Source organism: Aotus nancymaae, unplaced genomic scaffold, assembly GCF_030222135.1.
Source record: "Aotus nancymaae isolate 86718 unplaced genomic scaffold, 86718_ANA_hifiasm-v0.15.2.pri h1tg000020l, whole genome shotgun sequence".
Classification (NCBI taxonomy): Eukaryota; Metazoa; Chordata; class Mammalia; order Primates; family Aotidae; genus Aotus; species Aotus nancymaae.
Window position 1 is genome coordinate 56,473,384 of NW_026988432.1, and position 25,280 is coordinate 56,498,663.

At 46.2% G+C, this 25,280-nt stretch overlaps 1 protein-coding gene across 3 annotated transcripts in view; it reads right to left on the minus strand.

The window, feature by feature from the left end:
• Positions 1-763: 763 nt before the first annotated feature.
• The window catches only part of ENOSF1 (enolase superfamily member 1), a 42,567-nt gene continuing 18,050 nt past the window's right edge, over positions 764-25,280 (minus strand). For 2 of the 3 annotated variants that reach the window (XM_064379359.1, XM_064379357.1), the window contains 13 exons: positions 22,342-22,428; positions 21,988-22,014; positions 19,318-19,390; positions 19,181-19,219; positions 18,680-18,762; positions 16,453-16,487; positions 13,683-13,770; positions 11,304-11,438; positions 5,825-5,866; positions 4,895-5,024; positions 4,499-4,598; positions 2,183-2,264; positions 764-1,272 (listed from right to left, as the gene is read on the minus strand). In XM_064379359.1, the coding sequence (XP_064235429.1) occupies positions 1,171-1,272; positions 2,183-2,264; positions 4,499-4,598; positions 4,895-5,024; positions 5,825-5,866; positions 11,304-11,438; positions 13,683-13,770; positions 16,453-16,487; positions 18,680-18,762; positions 19,181-19,219; positions 19,318-19,390; positions 21,988-22,014; positions 22,342-22,428 (1,023 nt within the window). In that variant the 3' untranslated portion in view covers positions 764-1,170. The other variant, XM_064379358.1, reaches the window with a different exon arrangement.

Sequence of the window (25,280 nt, forward strand, 5' to 3'; positions counted from 1 at the left end):
TCCCGCCTCTGCCTCCCTAAGAGCTGGGATTACAGGCGTGAGCCACAGCGCCTGGCATAAAAGGCTTTGAGTTAACTCACTGAGGGTATCTGAAAATGCTGAGATTATGAACAAAGTGAGAATGAAATGTGTAGGCTTTTAGCAAAAATATGTAGGTACATTTCAATCCCTTGTCTTCATAAAGAAGGTTGGTGAATTTTGAGAATTTCACAAGCTTTTCTATCAAATCTAAGGGTGCTGAGTAACACCATCAATCATAATGTAGGGTGTGGTTATTGTACATTTAATGTTATAGTTGTTTTATAAGTTGCTATAATAAAGAAGTATTCTGCATTTGTCCACACTTTGTTCATTCTGTATTGCCACTTATCCGCTCAGTTCCTGCTTAAAATAGATTTAACAGAACTCTCCTCAATAAACATGTGCTGTATTCTGGTTTGGGTGCTACTTAAAAGAATATAGTTTAGAAATAGTGACTATATTTTGCCCTGTTTATCCGTGAGCCATCTAATTTTAACTGCATCTTATCCTCAAACTATAATGGCCATTTAGGAAAGAGGTTTTTTTGTTGTTTGTTTTTTTAAACTTATAACCTTAAAGGGTTATTTAAAAATAGTCTATAGAATACCATTTTGCCCTAATTAGCTTCAGCATGGTGTGAACTCTATAATAGTATGTTTAGATCAAGCAAGAAAAAGATCCAAAACCACTTCGGGGCTAATCAGTGAAATATTTTTCCCTTTGTTGCATACCAGATACCCCCTGGTGTTGCACAACTATTTTTATTCTGCTAATTTATGACAAGTGTTAAATAGAACAAGGAATTATTCCAACAAGTTATACAACGCGTTGCTTATTTTCAAAGTACCATTTAATGTCTAGGTGCGAGCTGTTAGAAATTTTTTAACAACATCTTCCTGGACTTTGGGTTAGTTAAATCTAAACTTATTCAAGGATTAAGTAGGATAATGTGTATTGATTTGTTAAAAGAAAGAATCAAGTAATAATTACTGAGCTGACTCCTGAGGGTGTATGACTTTTAGCTGAACTAAAAGTTCATCTTTGTAGGTGCGATCTTGGATTTTTTAAAAATCTATTTTTGTAAAACTATTTCTAAGAAATTATAAGCCTTTTCACTTCAAAAATTAAAAAGATGTTGGGGCTGGACAGTTAATTTTCTTGAGCAGCAAGGAGTTTATTCCAAACTTCACCATCTGGATACTGGTGTTTCCTTACAGATTCCTCCTTCATTTCTGTTGAGTAGCCAGCATCCTATCAAAGACAAAAAAATTAAGTCACGTTAACAACCACCTGGAACAAAAACAGAGTTTATGTATTTCTGCTGCTCCAAGAAATGTTTTTACGTCTAAGCCAGAGGTGATTAGTTTTTTTGTTTTTTCTTTTTAGATGTAATCACTCCATCTCTCATTCAGGCTGCAGTGCAGTGGTGCAATCTCAGCTTACTGCAACCTCTGCCTCCCAGATTCAAGCAATTCTCCTGCCTCAGCCTCCTGTGTAGCTGGGATCACAGGTATCCACCACCATGCCTGGCTAATTTTTTGTATTTTTTAGCAGAGATGGGGTTTCACCATGTTGGCCAGGCTCGTTTGAACTACTGACCTCAAATGATCCACCAGCCTTGGCCTCCCAAAGTGTTGGAATTACAGGTGTGAGCCACCACACCCAGCCCTGAATTAATATTTTTTTAAGTTTTGACATTGTTGGAAATAGGGCAGAGGAACACATTTTACTGGCTACTTGCCAGGGTTAGTTAACAAACTCATCAAACTGATAATAGCTTGACCTCTCTTGGTGAAAATGAGCCATGATCTTTGAACATGATCAGAATAAATGGCCCCAACCACACTATTGTAGTCTTAACCGTTTAGGTCACTAACTTGCTAGATGGTGCCAGTCTTTTTGCACAAGGAGTGCAAATGTTAAGGTCTCCACTAGTGAGGAAAGACTAATGTTAGAGAAGCCTTGTCAGAGGCAGTTTAACCTCGAAGCCCTGGCCTTCAGGCCTGAGGATTTTGATACTGACAAACTGAAGAACCGTTTGTTTCTGGATATTGCAAATAAATCGGAGTCAAAGTTTGGTGCTCTATTGTCTAGTTCATGAGACAGGTGTGGTAGTGGCTAGCAGCATCTCCTCTGCAGGGTTCCCCAGGCCACAGCTCACCTTGGGAGGCATGTAGGAAGCCCGCTGGATCATCACAGGATACTTGAAATGCTCGTGCAGGTGGTCAACATACTCACACATCCTAGGAGAAGGGAATCAGATTGGGGCAATGATGTCTGAAGTCAGATCATTCACATGGTGCTAACTTAAAGCAGAAGCGGCAAGTACCACTGAAATGACAAGAGTCGGCCAAGGCTTAGCTGTGTTACCACAAGTTTCTAGGCAAGCCCCTACACCTCTGTGTCTCAGGTGCTTTTCATCTAAAATGCAGCAATGTGGGGTGGGGACTTCGATGAGATGAACCACAAAGTCACTTGAGAGGTTTTGCGATGCCTTTTAAAAAGCACCAATTCATACTCTGTAAATATCTGGAATTATTTGGGTTCCTCTGGTCAAAAGTTAGATGAATAGATTAAAATCACCAAATGCTGTGATCTATTTTTCAAGAAGCATTTGTATTTCTTCATATGGCTGCAGCAGTTACCAGGGGCTTGGGGGTTTTTTGGCAGGCAGTGTTAGGCCATTTTGACACTGCTTCATTTGAGCATCTAGGAAGCATTAGCACTGTGAAGCTTTCTCAGTGCAGTTTGCACCTGGAAAACAATCCAAACAGGCCCGTGGGACCACAACTTAGGGAGGTGGGACACACCCACCTCGATCCCAGAACCCAGACGTCTAAGGAACCGAACCCAGGTAAAATACATTCCATACTCCCCACCCAAAAAATGAAATCACCAAATGAGGTTCCTTTCAGCTATACAAATGATTTACATGAAGAGCGGAGGATTTAGAATCAGATCAATCTGTGTTCAGGTTCTGTGTCAGCTGCTTTGGATTTTTGAGGCTTGGGGCAAATGCCCGAGCTCTGCTGCCTGACGTCCATCACCTGTTACTGAACAGCTGTGATAGGCAGGCTGATATGGTTTGGATTTGTGTCCCTGCCCAAATCATGTTGAACTGTCATCCCCAATGTTGGCAGCAGGGCCTGCTGGGAGGTGATTGGATGATGGGAAGTGGTCCTTCATGAATGGTTTAGCACACTTTCTCTGGTGCTGTTCTCAAGATAGTTATCACAAGATCTGGTGTTTAAAAGTGTGTAGTATCTTCCCCACCCCACTCTCTTCCTCCTGCTCTTGGCCATGAGACATGCTTGTTTCCCCTTCACCTTCCACCATGATTTTAAGTTCCCAGAAGCTGAGCAGAAGCTGCTATGCTTCCTGTACAGCCTGCAGAACTGTCAGCCAATTAAACCTTTTTTTTTTTTTTTGAGATGGAGTTTCGCTCTTGTCGCTCAGGCTGGAGTGCAGTGGCACGATCTTGGCTAACTGCAACCTCTACTTCCCGGCTTTAAGCGATTCTCTGGCCCCAGCCTCCCCAGTAGCTGGGACTACAGGCATGCGCCACCATACCCGGCTAATTTTTGTATTTTTAGTAGAGATGGGGGTTTCACCATGCTAGGCAGGATGGTCTCGATCTCCTGACCTCATGATCTGCCTGCCTCGGCCTCCCAAAGTGCTGGGATTACAGGTATAAGCCACTACACCCAGCCTACCTCTTTTCTTTATAAATTACCCAGTCTCAGGTATTTATTTATTGCAGAGCAAGAATAGACTAATACAGTATAAAATAGTTCGGCTATATTAAAAGACAGCACCTGTCTACTCACCCCCTGAAGAGAGAAACTGTTACCATTATTACTGAAGCCTCCTGTGTACCCTCAAGGGTCTCATTTACCTCTCACAGTGCTAAATTTGGTGTTTTCCTTTCTCAATGCATGCTTTTGTGCCTTTGCTATATACTTGTAGTGATATTTCTGTGAGACATTTAATTCCAGGAGATAAGAAAAGCATAACAAGCAAAGCAAAGCCATATGTGTGCAGATGACTGGGGGAGATTGTCCTAATTTAAAGGCCACCTGGGCATTCTGAAAATAAGATGAAATAAATGTGCGTCCCGATGGAAGACTCCAGCGTTGGGAAAAGGAGATTGGATGGAAGTACAGAATACACGTGATGAAAACAGGATCTGGTTGAGGGAGTAGTGTGGCTGCAAGCCTCACCTTCGACGTACTTAAAAAGTAAAGTGAGTCAGCTACCAGACCCCATCCTAGCAGGCAAAATGACTGTTGACTGGTGGGTCTGAGCTTTTACTTCCCCGTGTGGAGAAGTGGAAGCAAAACCAACTCTGCCTGAGAGTTATAGGACGGGCCCGTGGACAAGGTCTTGGTAATTTTGGTCATGAAGGCAGAATTTACAAGCTCTGGCCTAGATTGAGGAACCCTACTGAAGCAGAAAGTATTAATGCCACATTACTGACCTGTTTTTAAGGCTTGCAGAGACTGATATGTAGTCAAATATAATCAGGTGCTGCACCAGTTCACAGAGGCCAACTCCACCAGCATGGGGGCAAACAGGAACTAAAAGGAAATCGTTTCTATTTAATGCCAAGAGTAGGGCAGAGAGAGGAAGGGACGAAGGGAACTTTCTGGTTTTTCTTATTGCCCACAGGTGATTAAATCATTCATTAATATTTAGGAATGAAATTCCAAAATGAAAATCAACAATTCCTGGATTAAGGCTACATGAAAGTTAGGAAAAAAAATTGAAATGGCAAACTACAGACTCCTGTGCATGTGAATTCCAAGCCATCAAGGGAGGTGTCTGATTAGTGGGGAAATGAAGGTCTGGTCTGCAGCTGCTGCAGCGCCCTTACTTTCAAACTTTTTGGCCATCAGCAATACTGAGAGGTTCTCATTGATACTGCCCAGTCTGCAACTGTCAATCTGGAGGAACTGCAGGGCCTTCGCCTGTAGGAGTTGCTTAAATATCACTCTATTGTGGCACTGGAAATAGAATTGAAAATAACACCAACAGAAGAGTCAGCCTTGGCCTTCAGGATGTCTAAACCTGGCAATGTAGCTACTCTATGCCAGTCACTATTCATCAGTGGCCTTCAGGAAGCCCAAATTGTATTTCTTCTTTGTTCTCACTGGGCATGAGGCAAGCTTTTATAGTGTGGGCAGGGACCTTGTGCTCACTTTACAAATCTGCTAATGCAACAGTGTGAGTCAGGTCAAAATCACACTGGCTCGCCATTTATGAGGGAATGACTGTCACAGTGAGTGACAAGTGGGAGATGAACTGAAGCATCAGGATGAAATACAGTGACGATGAGCAGGTGGCACAGACGACAACACGGTACTATGGCAGAACAGTATTGCTCCTTTTGCCGGGAAAACTGAGAATCTGCTCCTCACGCTGCTCTCGTGGGCTGACTGCCGCAGGTTTTGGCAGACACTTGGGCTTCATTTATAAGCTCAAAAAGTGAACACAGTCATGCTTATTCAATTTGAAAGCTGGCTTTCTTAAAACCATTTTCTGCACTTGCAATAGCAACTTGAAATTGCTGCCTTGTCAATTTCAATTAGACACTTTGAAAAAGATACCTGACCTTAGCCATATGAATTGGAGAAATGGCCACAAACGTTTTCTATATCTGACTCCAGACTCTGATTAAATGACTCAATTTCTAAGATGATGAAAATTTCCCAACTCAAAGTACAGCAGGTAATGGAGCCTAATACACAACAGTGTCCCCCAGTCACTGGTCAGCGTGTACTGACCCCAAAGGGACATCACTCACCTGTTCTCCTGTGGCAACGCCAATTCCTAACGGGACTAGTGCCTATGAAATAGAAGGCAGCCTGGTGTTATTTTCCTAAGTTTTGAACTGCAACTCCTAATATTTAAAAACATTTATAGCTGAAGGAGGAAATGGCCCTGCTGTTGAGCCATGTGAAGATTCAAGACTAGCAGAAGGATGTCCAGGGGAACACATACATGCGGAAGGGCTCCATGTATCTGCAGAGGAGAAGGGGAGCACTGCTGAGCTGCCGCCACCAGCCCCGTTCCTGGCCAGGGCTTTGCAGGTCTCCTGCAGTGTCCTCCCTCTCCAGCCTGTGCAGTGGCGTAAGGACAGGGTCCCTCAGAGTGGCTCATTGTGGACTCACAGGGTCCAACCTTTGGCCCACTCCTTCCTGTGGGTCACCACTCCCTTGATTCCCTTTGTGTTGCCTCACTGAGAAACCTCCTAGAACCCTCTCATACACACACACACACACACACACACACACACACATATTTTTTTGAGATACAGTCTTGCTCTGTTGCCCAGGCTGGAGTGCAGTGGGGTGATCTCAGCTCACTGCAACCTCTGTCTCTTGGGTTCAAGCAATTCTCTGCCTCAGCCTCTTGAGTAGCTGGGATTACAGGAGCCCATCACCACACCTGGCTAATTTTTTTTATTTTTAGTAGAGATGGGGTTTCACCATCTTGGCCAGCCTGGTCTTGAACTCCTGACCTCATGATCCACCTACCTCAGCCTCTCAAAGTGCTGGGATTACAGGCATGAGCCACTGCACCCAGCATATTTTTTTTTGTTTTTTTGAGACCGAGTCTTGCTCTGTGACCCAGGCTGCAGTGCAGTGGCATGATCTCAGCTCACTGCAACCCCTGCCTCCCGGGTTGAAGTGACTCTCGTGCATCAGCCTCCTGAGTAGCTGGGATTACAGTTGCACACCACCACACCTGGCTAATTTCTGTATTTTTAATAAAGTCAAGATTTTGCCATTTTGGCCAGGCTGATCTCCTGACCTCAGATGATCAGCCCGCCTCGGCCTCCCAAAGTGTTGGGATTACAGGTGTGAGCCACTGTGCCTGGCCTCATGTCTTTGTTGATTCCAAAATCTTCCTTAAGGCAGGAAAAAGCCATGAAGAAAACTAAAAAAAAAAAAAAAAAAAATCATTTTCCTTCCAGCTCAGTGGGTGGCCTTAGACCTCAATCTGCAGGTTAGGCTGAGCCCGTTGCTCACCTGGTAGACTCCTCACCTGGTGAGGTACTGAACTCTGTACCTGAACACAGCCCTGCTGCTCTCTGTCCTCTCACCTGGCCCCTGAACACTACCTCACTCACCTGCCACCTGGGCTCTGGGCGCTCCCCTCCATCCTCTACTGGGACTGCGACCCCACAGCTCCTCTCTGCAGGCATCCTTGGTTTCTCCCTGGTTTCCCTTTCCTTTGTTTAGGAGCATACCAATCACACTAATAGCTAACACTTTTGGAGCGCTAAGTACCTGTCAGGTGCTGTGCAAAACACTGACTTAAAGATTCCTGGTCTCAATTAGTGGGAGAGGAGCCATCATTATCCCCATTTTATAGAAAATAAGAAAACAGGTGTGCCGGGTTTGAACTATTCCTGGATCACAAAGCTAGAAAGTAGTAGAGCCTGGGCTGGAACTCCAGTGATTCCAGAGCCAGAGGTGGCATCTGAATCATTAAACTAAGCCAACTTCTCAGCAGAAAAATCCCTGCATTCACGAGCCAAGTGTCCCAGATTCCAATGCTGGCCCTGCCTCTCACAGGATGTGTGGCCTTGGGCAAGCCCCTCCTGTGCCACCGAAAGCCTCGGCCTCCTCACCTGCAGAAGGTCTTAGTTTGAGCAGATGGTCTGTAAGGCACCTTTTCAAGCTAACATTTTACGCTTCTTAAAATTTATGTATTTATTAGAGACGAGGGTTTCACCATATTGGCCAGGCTGGTCTTGAACTCCTGACCTTAGGTGATCCGCCCACCTCAGCCTCCCAAAGTGCTGGAATTACAGGTATGAGCCACCACGCCCGGTGCTTCTTAAAATTTCTAATTTGAGTACTCTTGGTTCTTTATCTCAAAAGAGAAGAGAAAGGGAGAAATGGAGGAAGGGGGAGGAGGAAAGGCCATTTGACTTATTCATTCTAGCATTTTAAGCATATATACTTCTGGCACTGACTAGGGGCCAAATGTTTTTCTTTGTTTTTAATATTTCCTGAATCTGCTCTATTTGAGCTGCCCTCTCCCTTTATCTCTCCCAGATGCCTGGACAAGCCTCCTCACTCCCATCCCCGCCTGGATTTCTCCCTGCCCGTTCCTCACCTCCCACACACCCTCTGTCTCAGTGCACTCTACATGTAGCCACCAATCACATCATCTGTGCTCCAGCTGTCACCATGCTGTCCTTTCACTGGAGAAGCTGCAGCGGCTCACTGACTGGCTGCATCCTGTGAGTGGACAGACCCCATAATCCAGCCCCACGTGCCAGCCTGTCTAACAGCTCCCTGGTGTGTGCCCTGTGTTCCCTTAGGCATCTCCACTGTCCCTGTGTGGACCTGCAGGCTCTGCAGCTGCTCCTCCCTCAGATACTCCTAAGGGGCCTCCCCTATGTAAGCAAAATCTCAGAGGGTTAAAGCCCTGAGGAGCTTCCTAGGAGATGCTCAGGTGGGCAGAGATCAGGTTGGTGCTAGGCCAGCTGGCATTCAGCAGGGCATAGCCACCCTGCAAGAGCCCTAAGAAGAGAAAGCAAGTGGGACCCAAGGTGAAAAGTCTTGTTTCCATGTGGCTCCTCACCTGAGATTCCTATTGTGGAATGATTCCTTGGAAAGTCTGGGTTCTGTTTAAATAAGGAAGGCTGTGGTTGCTCTGTGGCTCCTGATCACCCTTCCCTCACCTGCGGCTTAGCTTTCCTTACGGAGTCAGCTCTGGCCGTCCCCCTCGTTCCAGCCCACACCCAACGTTCTCCTCAATTAACTTTTCTACTGTGCTCGGCATTCAGTGCCCTGGCCCAGTATCCTCCAGTCTTTGTTTCACGTATCTCAGCTTTTCTCTCTGACGAGGCTGCAAAGTGAAAGAGGAGGTTATTTCTGAAACCCAGGCTTTGGCAAAGCATCCCACATAACGTAGATCATATGCTGATTTGCTGAGAGAAACGGAGAACTGGTCCCTGAGCCCCCAACTCCGTACCTCCAGTACGACCCCATGAGTTTATATGGGATGATCAAGGTGTCCCTCCTAGAACTGGAACCAAGACTGCTCCATCAGAGTTAAAGGTGTAAGATCAACACAGAATGGGGAGTGTGCAGCTGTGCAAAGTCACCTCAGGAAAAATGTTTCTAGGTAGGCAGGACATGGCTATAAGCCACATGAATATACAGTCGTGTCACTTAATGACAAGAAAACCCTCTGAGAAATGTGCCCTTAGGCGATTTCATCATTGTGTGAACATCACAGAGTGTATTTACATGACCCTAAATGGTAGTGACTACTCCATACATAGACTATATGGCATGGCCTACTGCTTCCAGGCTACAAAACTGTACAGCATGCCACTGTATCGAATGCTGCAGGCAACTGCAACACAATGGCCAGTATCTAAACATACTTAAACACAGGGAAGGTAACGCATTGCACTAGGACATCTCTAGTCAATCTCTACAACGTCACTAGGTGATGAGCTTTTCAGCTCCATTATAACTTTATGGGATTATTTATGCTGCACCATCATTCACACAGTCTTCCGCGACTGAAACATTGCTATGTGGCATGACTGTGCCAAACCAGTTAGCATGTAGGAGAAAAAAATTCTCAGATGGAAACACAAGGCTGGACATGGTGGCTCACGCCTGTAATCCCAGCACTTTGAGAGGCCAAGGTGGGTGGATCGTCTGAGGTCAGGAGTTCAAGACCGGCCTGGCCAATGTGGTGAAACTCCATCTCTACTAAAAATACAAAAAAAAAAAAAAATTATCCAGGTGTGGTGGCACATACCTGTAGTCCCAGCTACCTGGGAGGCTGAAGCAGAAGAATCGCTTAAACCTGGGAGGCAGAGGTTGTAGTAAGTCGAGATTGTGCCACTTTACTGTAGCCTAGGTGACAGAGCAAGACTCTATCAAAAAAAGAAAGAAAGAGAGAGAGAGGGAAGGAGGGAGGAAGAAAGAAAGAGAAAGAAAAGAAAGGAAGGAAGGGAGAGAGAAAGAAAGAAAGAGAAAGAAAAGAAAGAAGAAAGTAAAAAAGAAAAGAAAGAATGAAAGAGAAAGAAAGAAAAGAAAGAAAGTAAAAACCACAAAAGAGGCATCAAAGGCAAATGTTAGCTAGGCCTGTGGCCAATGGGGAGGGACAGTGTGTACAAGCTCAGAGATGGATGGACTGGGCCACTGCAATCTGACACCATCACATACTCAAATCCCATAGCCAGTCCCTGCCCTGATTCCTCACTCATCTGGCAGCCTTTGGCTTAATACAGCTCCTTATGGAGATTGCTAAAAGTTAAAGTTCTCTTCATAAATTAACCGGCTGGCACTCTGGCTGTGTAGAGCAGTGCTGCAAACCTGAGTAATGGGAGACTGCCCGGGTCACAGAATGTTACACAGATGTTCCCATGTTTCATGTTCTTTCTAAACTTGAAAGAGAGAAAGACTGGCTCCAATTAGGGTGAATTTATCACGAGTGCTCTTGGGAAACAGACAGGCTGCCTTCTCTTGGGGAGGCCTTTGACCTAGACATTAGCTAAGCAAACCTTTCCTTTTGAGTCATCCGAAGGAATCTTCACTTTTTGTTTCATTCTGGGTGAAGAGTCTTATAATATCTATCACATTTCTGGCAGGGTGTGGTAGCTCACACCTGTAATCCCAGCACTTTGGGAAGCCAAGGGAGGCAGATCACCTGAGGTCAGGAGTTTGAAACCAGCCTGGCCAGCATGGTGAAACTCCATCTCTACTGAAAATATGAAAAATTAGTCTGGCATGGTGCCGTGCACCTGTAGTTCCAGCTGCTTGGGAGGCGGAGGCACGAGAATTGCTTGAACCTGGGAGGCGAAGGTTGCAGTGAGCCGAGATGGCACCATTGCACTCCAGCCTGGGCAATAGAGTGAGACTCTATCTCAACAAAACAAAACAAAACAACAACAACAACAACAACAACAACACCACCACCACCACACACATCTATCACATTTCTATATTTACAAAGTATAGGAACCATGTCTATTAACCTTCAAATTGCTGGTAGCCCTTCAACTTTCAGCAGCTTACTTTTCTAAAGCAAACAGAAATCAGGGCAAAGTATAAGCTGAAGAAGACAAGGGAACATCAGGCCTGTAACTCCAGTGTTTGTCACACATTACAATTCTTTCAGCTACTTTATCAGGAAATGCAAGAGGGAGCAAGTGAAGAAATTTCAGGATCTGTTCCCAGCACTCTGGAAAACTAAACAAAAAAAATAAATTGCCATGGCAGCAGCAGCCGCCATTTTCCTACCTTGGAAATGGTTGCATGCCCCAGAATGTCATCAGGGGAGGTTGGCTCCTCAATCCACAATGGCTTGAACTTGGCCAGCTTGGACATCCACTCTACTGCCTCAGGCACATCCCAGCGCTGATTGGCATCCATCATCTGCAAAAAGAGATTCTTCACAAGGAGGTCTGCCCTGAGCCAACCTTGCTGCAGGGCTGTGGCTCCTAGGGAGGAAATGCTGTCACTCAGTGCCACCAATAGCTGAGTGAGACCCCCTAACACCTCTGCTGAGGCCCAGCGCAAGGCCATAACAAAAAGAGCCAAAGAGCAGTCACCGAGATGGGGACTCTGGCTCCAGATACAGTCTTTTGGAGGAGCTGTGAATTGTCTGAGGAGCCGCTGGGATGTCTGGCAGTGCCTTGGACTGGGCCATGAGAAGTGCCCACTGGCCCTGGGCTCTGGTCCAACTGCCATTTAGATGCCACACAAATACATGTGTCTTGCAGTGTTGGTTGTATTTGTAGGAACCATTTTGTCACATTCTGAATCATGCACAATCAACAGTAAGTTTGTTCAATAGTCATTTATTGACTACGGCCCACTATGTGTCTGACACAGTAATAAATAGCATAAACTCTTCCATAATGCTGCACCTACTCCACTAGGCACTTTACAGATTTTGTTCCATTTAATATTTATAATAACCAGCCAGGCATGGTGGCTCATGCCTGTAATCTCAACACTTGGGGAGGCCGAATCCAGTGGATTTCTGAGCCCAGGAGTTCACAACCAGCCTGGGCAACATAGCAAAACCCTGTCTCTACAAAAAATACAAAAATTAGCTGGGTGTGGTGGCTCTAACCTGTAGTCCCAGCTACTCAGGAGCCTGAGTTGAGAGGATCCCCTGAGCCAGGGGAGGTCAAGGCTGCAGTGAGCTGTGATCATGCCGCTGTACTCTAGCCTGGGTCACTGAGTGAGACCCTATCTCAAAAAAAAAAAAAAAAAAACCCATGAGGCAGTTCATATTAACCCATTTTACAAATAAGAAAACTGTCATGCAGAGAAATTAAGTAACTTGCTTAAGAACAGTAAGTCAAGTCAATGGTGAGGTCAAGTCCAGTCCTCTCCCTCCTAGGCCCTGGCTGTCTGTGTGCCACTATCCTTTTTGGAAGCCAGGTACTGGCTGTGCCCTGCTTAAGGGACAGCCCCTCATCCCTGATCTTCCCGTGCTTGGAGTAGAACACAGAAACAGACATCTCTATAGAACGTGCTAAGTAATAAGAGCTCCCTCCCAGGACACTATGAGAACCAGAGGACAGTATGCTCAGAATACAAATTTTTTTTAAGAGACCAGGTCTCACTCTGTTGCCCACATGGGAGTGCAGTGGTGTTACTGTAGCTCACTGCAGCCTCCAACTCCTGGGCTCAGTGATCTTTTTGCCTCATCTTCCACAGTAGGTGGGACTATAGACATGCGCCACCATACCTGGTTAAATATTTTTCCTTCTTTCATTTAGCGATGGAGTCTTGGTAGGTACCCCAGGCTGGTCTCAAACTCCTGGCCTCAAGTGATCCACCTGCCTCAGCCTCCCAAAGCATTAGGATTATAGGCAGGAGCCACTGTGTTCGGCCCAGAATCAGCTTTTTTTTTTTTTTGTATTTTTTTTGTAGAGATGGGTTTCACCATGTTACCCAGGCTGCTCTCGTTGTACTCCTGAGCTCAGGCAATCCACTCACCTTGGCCTCCCAAAGTGCTAGGATTACAGGCATGAGCCACCGCGCCTGGCCAGCCCAGAATCAATTTTTATCTTAAGTTATTTGGATAAGGATGATCTCATAAAACAAAAACAGCATTAATTCATGCATAAATAGTGATCCTGGGTCAAGAACTCAAAATTTCTATTTAACTTATGCAAAAAGCCTCTAAAGCCTCATAAAAACATCTTACTGTGACTTTCTTTCATGAAAATATTTTACACATAAGAACTGGTTTATAAAAATACCAATCAGAAATGACTGATCCGTACATTTATCTCAGATGAAGTTACAACATTTCTTCAATAATGGCTTCGTGACGCCCACTTGCCTGAGGAGCTAGGAGGGGAGATTAAATGATTGACACACCAGAGCACCAATGGGAAACCTGTTTGCTCAGGTGCAGCTGTGTTAGCAAGAAAGGATCCTTAACCGCAGACTTACTTAACTAGTTCTGCAGAATTAAAAAATGTAAACTATCAGTCCCTTCACTTTTTTTTGAGTTCACCTACTGCAAGACTATAGAACTGTACTTCCTCTGACAATAAGTTTTTTAATTCCCAATATTCTTTAATCTGTGCTTGAAACAAGTTGTATTTAGCCCTGGACAAAGGCTGCTGCTTCTCAGTGGAGTGAGAGGTTATTTACCAAAGTCTTCTCCGGTCCAATCACATCTCGGATGAGTCGGCATCTTCGCTCATCATCCTGGAGATCAGCACCCACCTTTACTTTAAACCTAGAAAATGCATTTGGTTTGCTAGTTTAGACCTGTACCTGGACTTGGCAAGGGCACCTGGATTTTCTGCAGAAGCAACTGCCTCTATCGACAATTCACAGACCATGTTTTCTAGTAACTTCTTGCTCTGTCCCCATCTTCAGATAAGTCACTTGAAATAAACCTGTGAACTTTATCTCTTCATTCAGTTTCAGGGCAATGACTTTCCATTATCTGCTTACCTGGAGTTAAGGAGCTAGACCAGAGAAGTCAGGTCTTTAAAACAATTAACTGAGTTTTTGCTGTGCCATGAAAAGGAATTAAGAACAAAAAAGCCACAGTGAGAATTGAAGAGGAGAGTGGGGCTGACAAGGGGTGCCGAGTGAGCCACCCTGTGATAGCCTGAATGGAAAGGGTCTGGCTTACAAAGGAGAGCTCTGTCTTGAATTAACTCAGTAAGAGGAAGGCCACAGGGATGGTCTGTCCCCTGCAGTGCAGGGGCCTGAGGTTCTGGGAGGGAAAGTGACGAGGTCACGTAACTGGGGAACAGCAGAGTGGGGCTGGAGCTTTCGTGTAGAGGTCTCCTTTACATCACATCTAGACACTTGTAGGGAGTTCCTTAATCTGTTTGGATGTCCAACTATTCTCTTGAAACATGGGCCTCTACGTCGCACTCTGCGACTCTGCTGTCAGAAGAGGTGTTGCTGGCCTCAGTGTGGGCACTGGCAGGTGGAGGAGGGGACACCACCGCAGGGATGCCAGCATCTGCCCTCTTGAACACTAGCCTATCCTCCTTGTGTACCTCCTTGGCTGAGGTCCTCCTGCTGCTGTGCAAAGAGCCCCAGCTTGCAGAGTGCCACATGCTCTCAGGCACCTGCCGTGCTCTTCTGTACCATCTGGGGACTTCAACTACATGATCTGTGATGCTCCAGAGAGGGTGGCTGGCCACAGGCTTTGGATGCCAGGCTTCCCATGCTGGGAAGAGGCCCTTTACTCCTCACAGCCTTCTCTGAGTCACCAGATACATTGCTGCAGCCTCCCCCAGGTATGTAGAGGGAGGGCAAACAGCCAGCACTTACAGCAGCTGCTCTGAATCCTGCCCTGTGCCAGTCCTTCTGAGATATGGCAACTTTGAGGAGAACCATAAGCTCATATTACTTGTACTGATAGGAAGAAAATGAAGTTCAGGGAGGTTGAGCAATTTACCCTTGATCACATAGTGAGTATTTGCAGGAGATGAGGGGAAAGGCAAAATCTGATTTCAGTTCCATGAGATGCCAAGGCCTCATGCTGCCTCCTTCAAGTTCTTAATCCTCAACCCTTTATTTAGCTGAGGCATTAACAAGAATCCAGTGCCTCTCCAACTTGAGTGTGCACAGGAATCACTCGGGGATCTTGTTCCAGTGCAGATTCCCACGCAGCAGGTCTGGGGAGAGGCCCAGGCTGCATTTCTGACAAGCTCCCAGGTGACGCTGGAGCTCCTGCTCCACAGAACACACTGCGTAGCAGAAGGCTCAGAGACCAGAGTGGCTGCAGGTCAGATAGGAAGCCTGGTGACATGTCACAGGCAAAAGGTGCCATGGTGAGCTGCACTGAAGGATGCACGGAGACCAGGTCAAGAGAGATGATGGTCCCTCTGCATCTTGCCCTGTGTCAGGACGTGGGATCGTCGACCATCAAGGCTCATCCAGAGAAGGTCTTAGGATGGCCAGAGGTCTTCACCTGCACATGCGAGAGTCAGAAGGGAGAAGTGCAGATGAGCAGTGTGGAAAGGAGGTGGCCTGGAGGTAGAGGAGGGCTGTCACTCAAATGGAAGAACAGCCTGGCTCTTGGGAACTGGGACCTGTGGCTGGAAATTACATGGAAGCAAAGAGTTCCTGACATTTTTTTTTTTTTTTTTAGAGACGGGGTTTCACCATATTGATGTCAGGCTGATCTTGAACTCCTGACCTCAGGTGATCCACCCGCCTCGGCCTCCTAAAGTGCTGGGATTACACGTGTGAGCCACCATGCCCGGCCGGGTTCCTGACATTAAAGACCCACCTGGCTGGGTGCGGTGGCTCAAACCTGAAATCCCAGCACTTTGGGAGGCTGAGGTGGGCAGATCACCTGAGGTTAGGAGTTTGAGACCAGCCTGATCAATATGACAAAACCCTGTCTCTACTAAAAATACAAAAATTAGCCAAGCATGGTGGAGGGTGCCTGTAATCCCAGTGACTCAGGAGGCTGAGGCAGGAGAATGGCTTGAACCCAAGAGGTGGAGGTTGCAGTGAGATTGTGCCATTGCACTCCAGCCTGGGTGACCAAAGTGAAACTCATCTCAAAACAAACAAACAAAATAACCCCACCTAATACTTAAAGCCCTCAAAGAATGAAAAGCGCCTCACCAAGTTAAGCTCGCTGCCTCTGGAGATGTTCATGCAAAAGCTGAATCAACGCTGCTACTGATGGTAAAGAATGGATTTCTTTTCTGGGTTAGGGCCTGAAATCAACAATCTCCCAGGCCTCTTTCAACTCTGATGTCCTAGAATTCAAATGAGGACTCACATCCTGCCTTTAGAGAAAGAGCCTGGCCTAAGGGGAAACTTCTCTTACACATCCCTATGAGCCTGTGGGTGCCTTTTACTCCTTGGCTCCTCTCCACTGCCTGGGTCCCTCCTGCCGCCAACTGGGAAAGTCGGGTCCATCATCACAAATACTTACCGGGTCCAGCCATCCTTCAGTGCCTGGGTGCAGAGCTGTGGGAAAGGAGTACAGGGTCACACACTGGAGAGGGTCCCTCAATCTGACCAGACATCAGTCATTACTGATCCGCTTCACAAGCATTATGGTCATAGCATAGACCAGAGCAACACTCATGTGTTGTTGAAATTAACAGCAGAAACAGCTTAGCTGACAGAGATCACTTTTTACTTGTAGGGTGACTTTCTTTCCTCATCTCTATGGAAACCATTTTTTCAATGGTCACAACCTTCCTGGAAGGGGAATATAGCATTGATCTCTCTTTTTAAAGCTAGGATAGGCCGGGTACGGTGGCTCATGCTTATAATCCCAGCACTTTGGGAGGCCAAGGTGGGTGGATCACAAGGTCAAGAGATCGAGACAATCCCGGTCAATATGGTGAAACCCCATCTCTACTAAAAATACAAAAATTAGCTGGTCATGGGGGTGCATGACTGTAGTCCCAGCTACTCAGGAGGCTGAGGCAGGAGAATTGCTTGAATCCAGGAGAAGGAGGTTGTGGTGAGCCAAGATTGCGCCATTGCACTCTAGCCTGGGTAACAAGAGCGAAACTCAGTCTCAAAAAAAAAAAGCTAGGATATTCTGTGGCATCCATAAAATGAGTGGATTTAAGAGTAACATGCAGAAGCCAGCCTCCCTCTCTCCTCTCTCAAAGTGGGCACAGTGTAAAGAGAAACAGTAATAAATCCACCATGTGCCGACTGCATGCCGTGTGCCAGCATGGTGCCTTGAGCGTGACACAACTTACAGCATGTATGTGAATCCTCAAAACCACCCCAGGAAACAGGCATTATTTCTCCATCTCACAGTGGGTCTGCTGCTGAGCTGCCTGGGAAGCACACCCTAGACTGTCACCTTCCAGAGCCCAAGGTGACTCCGTAAGTCACAGAGTCCCTGGGTCCACAAGGTGAATGGCTTTGCATTTGCTTGTGTACTTTCAGAATGAGGCCTTGTATCCAAAATGATTTTTTTTTTTTTTGAAATGGAGTCTCACTTTGTCATCCAGGCTGGAGTATAGTGGCAATGGGTTCAAGCAATTCTCCTGCTTCAGCCTCCTGAGTAGCGGGACTACAGGTTCACGTCACCATGCCCAGTTAATTTTTTTGTTTCATATTTTTAGTAGAGATAGGGTTTCACCATGTTGGCTTGGCTGGTTTTGAACTTTTGACCTCAGATGATCCACTCGCCTCAGCCTCCCAAAGTGCTGGGATTACAGGCATGAGCCACCACACCCGGTCAAATGATTTAGAAAAGTGAACAAGGAAGTATTAAATTTCTCCCAGAGAGGCTGGAATATAAAGCCCATGTGATATAAGAAGGAATATATATTTGGTCTCTGTCCCCGTTTCTGCCCCCCTATTTCCTAGCACACAGCCCCTAAAACCCTTGGCATCTCCTGAGTGATAGGAGTGTCTTCTGTATGTGAAGGAGATAGCCCTGCTGAGGTCCCCTATGTAGCTTCATGATGGGGCTGGGGACAGAAAAACCAGAGAGGCATAGTTGTGGGGTTGGAAACTTTAGCCTATCCTAGATCTCTGGGGAGGGGAGGGGGCTGAACGTTGAATTGATGGCCAATGGCCAAATACTTAATCATACCTAAATACTGAAGCCTCCATAAAACCCCCAAACAGGGTTCAGAGAGCTTCTAGGTTGGTGAACACATGGCGGTGCTGGGAGCGTGGCTCACCTGGAGAGGACACAGCAGCTCTGTACCCCTCCTCACACTTTGCCCTATGCGTCTCTTCAGTTTGGCTGTTCTTAAGTTGTATCCTTTATAATAAATGAGTAAACATAGCGTTTCCCTGAATTCTGTGAGCCAATCCACCAAATGATTGAACTCAAAGGGGGGTTTGTGGGAACCTCCCATCAGAGGCAAAGCCAGTCAGAAGCACAGGTGACAACGTGGACTTGCAATTGGCATCTGCCGTGGGGCAGTTCTGGAAGACTGAGCACTTAACCCGTGGGGTCTGAGGCTAGCTCCAGGTAGGTGGTGTCAGAATTGAGTAAAATAGCAGGACACCCAGCTTGTGTCCACAGAGAAGTGGAAAACTGGTTGGCATGAGAGAGAAAACCATAGACATCTGGTGTCAGAAGTGAGGTATTGAGAGTAGTGGTGTGAGTACAGACGAAAAAACAGGTTGGTTTCTCCCCCTTCAGCCCATCTACAAAGCCAAGTTAAAATGCCCACCTGCTTCAACGTGTCATCTGAGTACCCCAGCCAGGCGCACGATGTCGTGTAAGCAGGGTAGCCTTGTGCCAGCATTTGCTCCTCTGTGAAAACAGCATCATCAACATTTTGCACTTTCCAGGGCCTTTCGGAATTGGAAGTGCCTGTAGCTAAGCTGTTTCCCGTGGAGAGTCCTGCTGTTCTCCTGACCCTGCCTTTCACGCACACCCAGCCACAAATTACTAGGATGTCAAACCCAGGTGATCAGGATACCCTCACAGACTGCCCTGCTCCCCAAGGACCCTCCCTAAGCCAGACTTCCTTTCAGCAGTGGCTGAAGCAAACCCTGCAGTCAGAGGTCATACCCAGGAGACTTCACCATGCAGACTTGAACGTTGATCTGAAGGCCTAGCTGCTCAGCATGTGGCATTTGGGAGGACAGGGTGAATCCCAAAAGGACAGGGGCACTCAAAAGTGGGCAATGTTAGCAAAAACAATGAAGAAAATGTTCTTACAACCCACCTCTTTCTTTTTTACCAACTTGACCTTTCTGCAATATTTCTGGAAGAAACAAAAAGCATCACTCACCCTTTTAGGCAACAAAGCATCCCACTCCTGTGCGTGCACATCGGTGTATCCCAGAAAGCTTCTGAACTCACCTAGGGCATCCTCCTCAGTCAGGACATCGGTGATGTACCTGAAATCTATGCAGGACACCAGCGTCCTGGGATCCTGGCAATGTGACAGGAAGGCAAGAGGCCCGAATCAATTCTAAGTTGAGTTATATTTCGTTTTTAAAAATTATGTATTATTCTTTTTTTAGAGACAAGGTCTCACTCTGTTGCCCAGGCTGGAGTGCAGTGGTGCCATCATAGCTCATTGCAGCCTCAGTCTCCTGGGTTTATGTGATCCTCCTGCCTCAGCCTCCTGAGTAGCTGGGACTCCAGGTGTGTGCCACCATGCCCAGCTAATTTACTTTTATTTTTGTAGAGATGGAGTCTCACTGTGTTAACCAGGCTGATCTTGAGCTTCTGGCTTCAAGTGATCCTCCCTCCTCGGCCTCCCAAAGTGCTGGGATGGCAGGGACGAGTTAAGCTTCTAAGAAGTTGCTTATGGTGATACATGGGGCTCATTCTTTCCTGGCAGGGACCTTTGGGGCTTTGTTAAATTGTTTGACTCTGTCATTCATAAGTGTAGAGTCCTTTAGAGGCTCCTCGCTGTCCCCTGACGAAGCCCTCAGACGCTCATGCTCTGACCCCTCGCCACCCCCCGCCACCCTGTTCTTTCCAGCTGACATGGCTTCCTGGAAGGAGGGCCTGGCCCCAGGCAAACACTCAGCAGGAGCTCAGCAAAGAGATGAACGCCTGGCAACACTGTGCACATGAGCGCCACACCACAGGGCTGTCCATGGTGAGCTGCGAGGCCGGAGGATGGTCCTGGAGCAGTGAACTGCGGAGGAAAGAAGGCTGCCCCGCACTGGGCCACTGCTCACCAGCAGCGTGACCTTCAGGAGTTTCTTCTGCCAAATGGGATGTTTGCTTCACGGACAGGAACTGAGTGTGTGAATCGGAGCGAATGGCCCACCTGGCTGACCACCCACCAACATCTCGGCAGGGCCTGGTGCTGAGGCCTCTCCCCACCCTGACGGAACAGTCAGTTGGAAAACAGCCAGTAGCTCCATTCCCACTAAGGTCTTATAGTGACCCATAATACTCTACCATAACTGTCGAAAATCCTAAAAGCTCTTTCAACCCTGAGATTCCACTTCTTTTAAGAGTTCTGGGCCGAGTGGGTGACTCATGCCTGTCATCCCAGCACTTTGGGAGGCCGAGGTGGGTGGATCACCTGAGGTAAGGAGTTCGAGAGAGACCAGCCTGACCAACATGGTGAAACCTCGTCTCTACTAACAATACAAAAAAGTAGCTGAGCATGGTGGCAGGGGCTTTGCAGTCCCAGCTACTTGGGAGGCTGAGGCAAGAGAATCGTTTGAACCCAGGAGGAGGAGGTTGCAGTGAGCCGAGATTGCACCACTGTACTCCTGCCTGGACAAGAAGAAGAAAACTCCATCTCAAAAAACACTGATCACCAGACACTGAAAATTAAACTACAAGAAAAAAAAAAAGAGTACCGGCACTGAAAGGGAACAGGATCCAAAAATGGACAGTCCACAGGTGGGACCTCAGGCACATTTCTGGTGGCCTGCAAATCATTCCCTTTTGGTGGCTATCTCTTCTACCCCTGTAAAAGGCCAACCGTGAGTCCAGAAGGGGCTCAAGAGCTCTGCCTCCTTCCCCTGTGGATGGCCCCGAGGCCACGCTCCATGTCAGAGATGATGTGACAGCCTCCTGTCTTCGCTTTCCTCCAGAGGAGGCGCAGTCTCCTGCCCAACACTCTTCAAGGCCATGGTGTTCTTTGTTCTTCCTTAATTTTGCTGCCAACTAATAACAAGGGGCTTCATTTGCGGACCCAGAGGTTTTTAACCACCACCCAGGTGTCACTGCAGCTAAGAGTTGGGGAGTCACATGCTCAAGGTCATGCAGCTAGTGAGCAGTGAAACCCGGACTCACAGCCAGCTCTGCATGGGTCTGAAGCTCATTCCCCTTTAACTTGCCCAGTTTTTTCCTCCTCAGCATCCAGTTGCTCACCCTTGCTATGAAAAGGTCAGGAAGAAAGAAAACAGCCAAGTGCATATCTTTAGAATTCAGTGTTCAGCTCCTTCCCTGCTGGAACTGTACAGCAGAGGCTGCAATGGCCTGATCTTATTCCTGGTGTCAAAGTGACTGGAGAGTATCTTTTCTTTTTTTGAGACAGGGTCTTGCTCTGTCACCTGAGTGCAGTGGTGCCATTATAGCTCACTGCAGCCTGAAACTCCTGGGCTCGAGCCATCCTCCAGCCTTCCAAAGTGCTGGGATCATAGGCGTGAGCCACCACGCCCAGCCTGGATATCATCATAACATTATAACATCTTGCTTTTCAGAGTTTATGAGGTGCTTTTCTCACTGATCTTTAATTCTGTGAGGTTCCTAGAGAAGTTAGGATGATCCTCTTGTCACAGGCAATGGAGGCTCAGAGAACTGGGACTGCACGTTACAGGTACACGGTCGGGGAGCAGGACCCCTTCTGCTGCCCCTCGTGCCACCCTGCCTGCACAAGCACAGTCATCTGTTACGTCAGGTATCAGAAAACAAATGTCATATTTTACTGGCTTTATCATCACTATAGTGATCAACAGACAGTCCTGAATATATTTCCTGATCATCAAAAGGCAAGTCATCCATGAAATTCATTTCATTTTCAGAAACAATTGTAACATTAAAGATTCTACTTACCATGTCCACGAGTAACTTCCAGACAGGCTTGAAGTAAAAAAGAAAGGATTTGTAAGACATATGTGTAAAGTGCCCCCATTTTTTTCCTGACAGTAAATGCATTGGCAGCAAACACTGGCTCTCAGCCATCAGGTTCCCCCAACCCCCCTCTACTGCTGCCTGTGCCTTCCACCATCCCATCCATCTGCCATTCCCTACCTACTGCCAAAACCTCTCAGGGGAGAAAAAACACCAAAGCAATTCTCTGTATTTCCTTCTGGGGGCCTGCAATGTGTCTGTCTTTCCCTTGTGCTTAGGGAAAGTCAGTGTCTTAGGGTTCCTGGGAGCCTCTGAAGCATTTGTGAGGGGAGTTACCTTTCCCTCCTGCTTGGCCCACAAATCCCACACTGCATTTAGGATGGCTGCTGTCGCCAGGTGCACCACTCCCTTCTCTGGACCAATCTGGTTAGGAAGAAAGCACAACAGCACTTCTTAGAAATGAAAAAGAGGTCTGGGTGTGATGGCTCACGCCTGTAATCCCACGATTTTGGGACTGAAGCAAGCCTGGCCAACACAGTGAAACCCCATCTCTACTGAAAACAGAAAAATTAGTTTGGTGGTGCATGCCTGTAGTCCCTACTCAGGAGGCTGAAGTGAGAGGATCACTCGAACCCAGAAGGCAGAGGTTGAAGTAAGCCTAGATTGCACCAGTGCACTCCAGCCTGGGCAACAGAGCGATACTCTGTCTCAAAAAAACAAAAGAAAAAGATATTTAGGTCTTCCATCCAGGGACACATTTCAAGAATTAAAAGGCAGCAATAGAAACCCACCTAAATGTTAAGGTTTTTTTTTTTAAAAAAAACAGTTGCTAACCTACTGAAGAGCTGTAAGAACAGTACGAAAAACACCTGTCTTTTCCTCTCTTCTCTCTCTCTCTCTCTACACACACACACACACACACACACACATATGCACAGACACTCACACACATATATATGTACTTCTTTTTTCTGAACCATTTGAATAAAGTTGCAAATATTGTTGCCCAGGTTGGAGTGCAATGGTGGGATCTCGGCTCACTGCAACCTCTGCCTCCGGGGTTCATGTGATTCTCCTGCATCAGCCTCCCAAGTAGCTAGGATTATAGGCATGCACCACCATGCCCAGTTAATTCTGTATTTTTAGTAGAGACAGGGTTTCTCCATGTTGATCAGGCTGGTCTCGAACTCGTGACCTCAGGTGATCCACCTGCCTTGGCTTCCCAAAGTGCTGGGATTACAGACATGAGCCACCGTGCCCGGCCTATAAAATATAATAAAGCTCTTTTAACCCTAAATACATCAGTATATAGTTCCTGAAAACAAGGACTTCTAAAATATAACGGTATTACAATGATCACACTTAGGGAATACAACACTGAGAGAATACTGTTATCTAAAGGCTAGTCCATAATTAAATATCACCATTTTTTTTCCAATAATGTATTTTATTTTAGCCTAATCCGTATCCCATCTGGGATCACATACTGCATTTAGTTGTCATGTCTCTGTAGTCTCTTCTTACCTGGAGCAATTTTCCTTCTTCTTTTGTAAATGTTATCAGCATTTTAAACAGTATAGACCAATTGATTCATACAGCATCCCTCAATTTGGCGCTCCATCATGATTAGATTCAGGTTATACATTTTTTGGCACAAACACTACACAAGTGATGATGTCATTTTGTTTTATTATTAGGGTTATTAGGGTTGTTAACTTTTACCACTTGGGTAACTTAGTGTCCATTTGGTGTCTCCACTGGGAAGTTACCATTTCATTTTCCAAGTAAGGAGTTTATTATTGTCCCAAAATTTGAGCATCTATTGACGATTCTTGCCTCGATTAACTGTAGCTATGACAGTTAGGGTTATTTTCTGATGTTATCATTCCTTTCATATTTATTAGATTTTAATCAGCTGTAATGGTGGGCTTGACCTTGTTGTTATCTCTTTTAAAAAGTTTATTTTATTATTTTTATTTGTAAAAAGTACAGATGGGGGTCTCACTATGCTGCCCAGGCTGGTCTTGAACTCCTGACCTTATATGATCCTCCTGCTTCAGCCCCAAGGTGCTGGGATTATAGGAATGAGCTACTGTGCCCAGCTGATTGTTCATTATCTGAATGGACTCATGGATTTTATTCAATGGGTTATAAGCCATTGCTATTATATTTATTTTGATGCTCAAATTCAGCCAGTGGGAACTTCTTCAAGGTGACATCTTCCTTTCTTTCTCTTTTTTTTTTTTAGAGACAGGGTTTCACCATGTTGATCAGGCTGCTCTCGAACTCCCAACTTCAGGTGATCCGCCTGCCTCAGCCTCCCAAAGTGCTGGGATTACAGGTGTGAGCCACTGCGCCCGGCCTCAAGGTGACATCTTTCAAGGTAAGTTTAATATTCTCTGTATAAAGTAAAAGACAAAATCCTAGGCACTATGGAAAGTACATTCTCTTGTGCCCTTCTCTGTGCATGGATGGGAGACTGAGCCAAGTTAGGAAAAGACAAAACCCAGTATCACGGGACAAAGGTAAAGTCAGGGAACTGAATTCATCTTACTGTGTTGGAATCCTTTCTCCAGAGCCTCACTCTTTCAAGCCTTGAATTTATAGTTCATTAGTTCAAATACCAAACTATGCACATAAAAGGTATGATGGCCTTCTCTTTTTTTTTTTTTTGAGACAGAGTTTCACTCTTGTTGCCCAGGTACAATGGCGCAATCTCGGCTCACCACAACCTCTGTCTCCCAGGTTCAAGCAATTATTCTGCCTCAGCCTCCCAAGTAGCTGGGATTACAGGCATGCACCACCACGCCCAGCTAATTTTGTATCTTTAGTACAGATGGGGTTTCTCCATGTTAGTCAGGCTGCTCTTGAGGTGATCCAGCCACCTCGGCCTCCCAAAGTGCTGGGATTACAGGCGTGAGCCACTGCGCCCAGCCAGTCCTCCATCTTTTTAACTTTGCTCTTCTCACTGTTTTCTCTTTAATGACCTTCTCTTATATCTCTAATACTACTCACGTTATTTCTCCATAGAAAGATTGCCTATTCAGTACTTTATCCTCTAGACCACTTTCCAATCAGTGGGGAGGAGATGAGGTCTTTAGAGAAGAGAGAGCTCTCAGGACCCAACTCTCAGCACCTCATCTCCGTAGTAGAACATTTTATTCAGCTAAATTCGGGTTTGAGTCATTTAGATCATCAGTCTTACATAAACAAGTTGTTTACCTCAAAAATACTGATAATCTAAATGACTCAAGCCCAAATTTAGCTGAATAAAA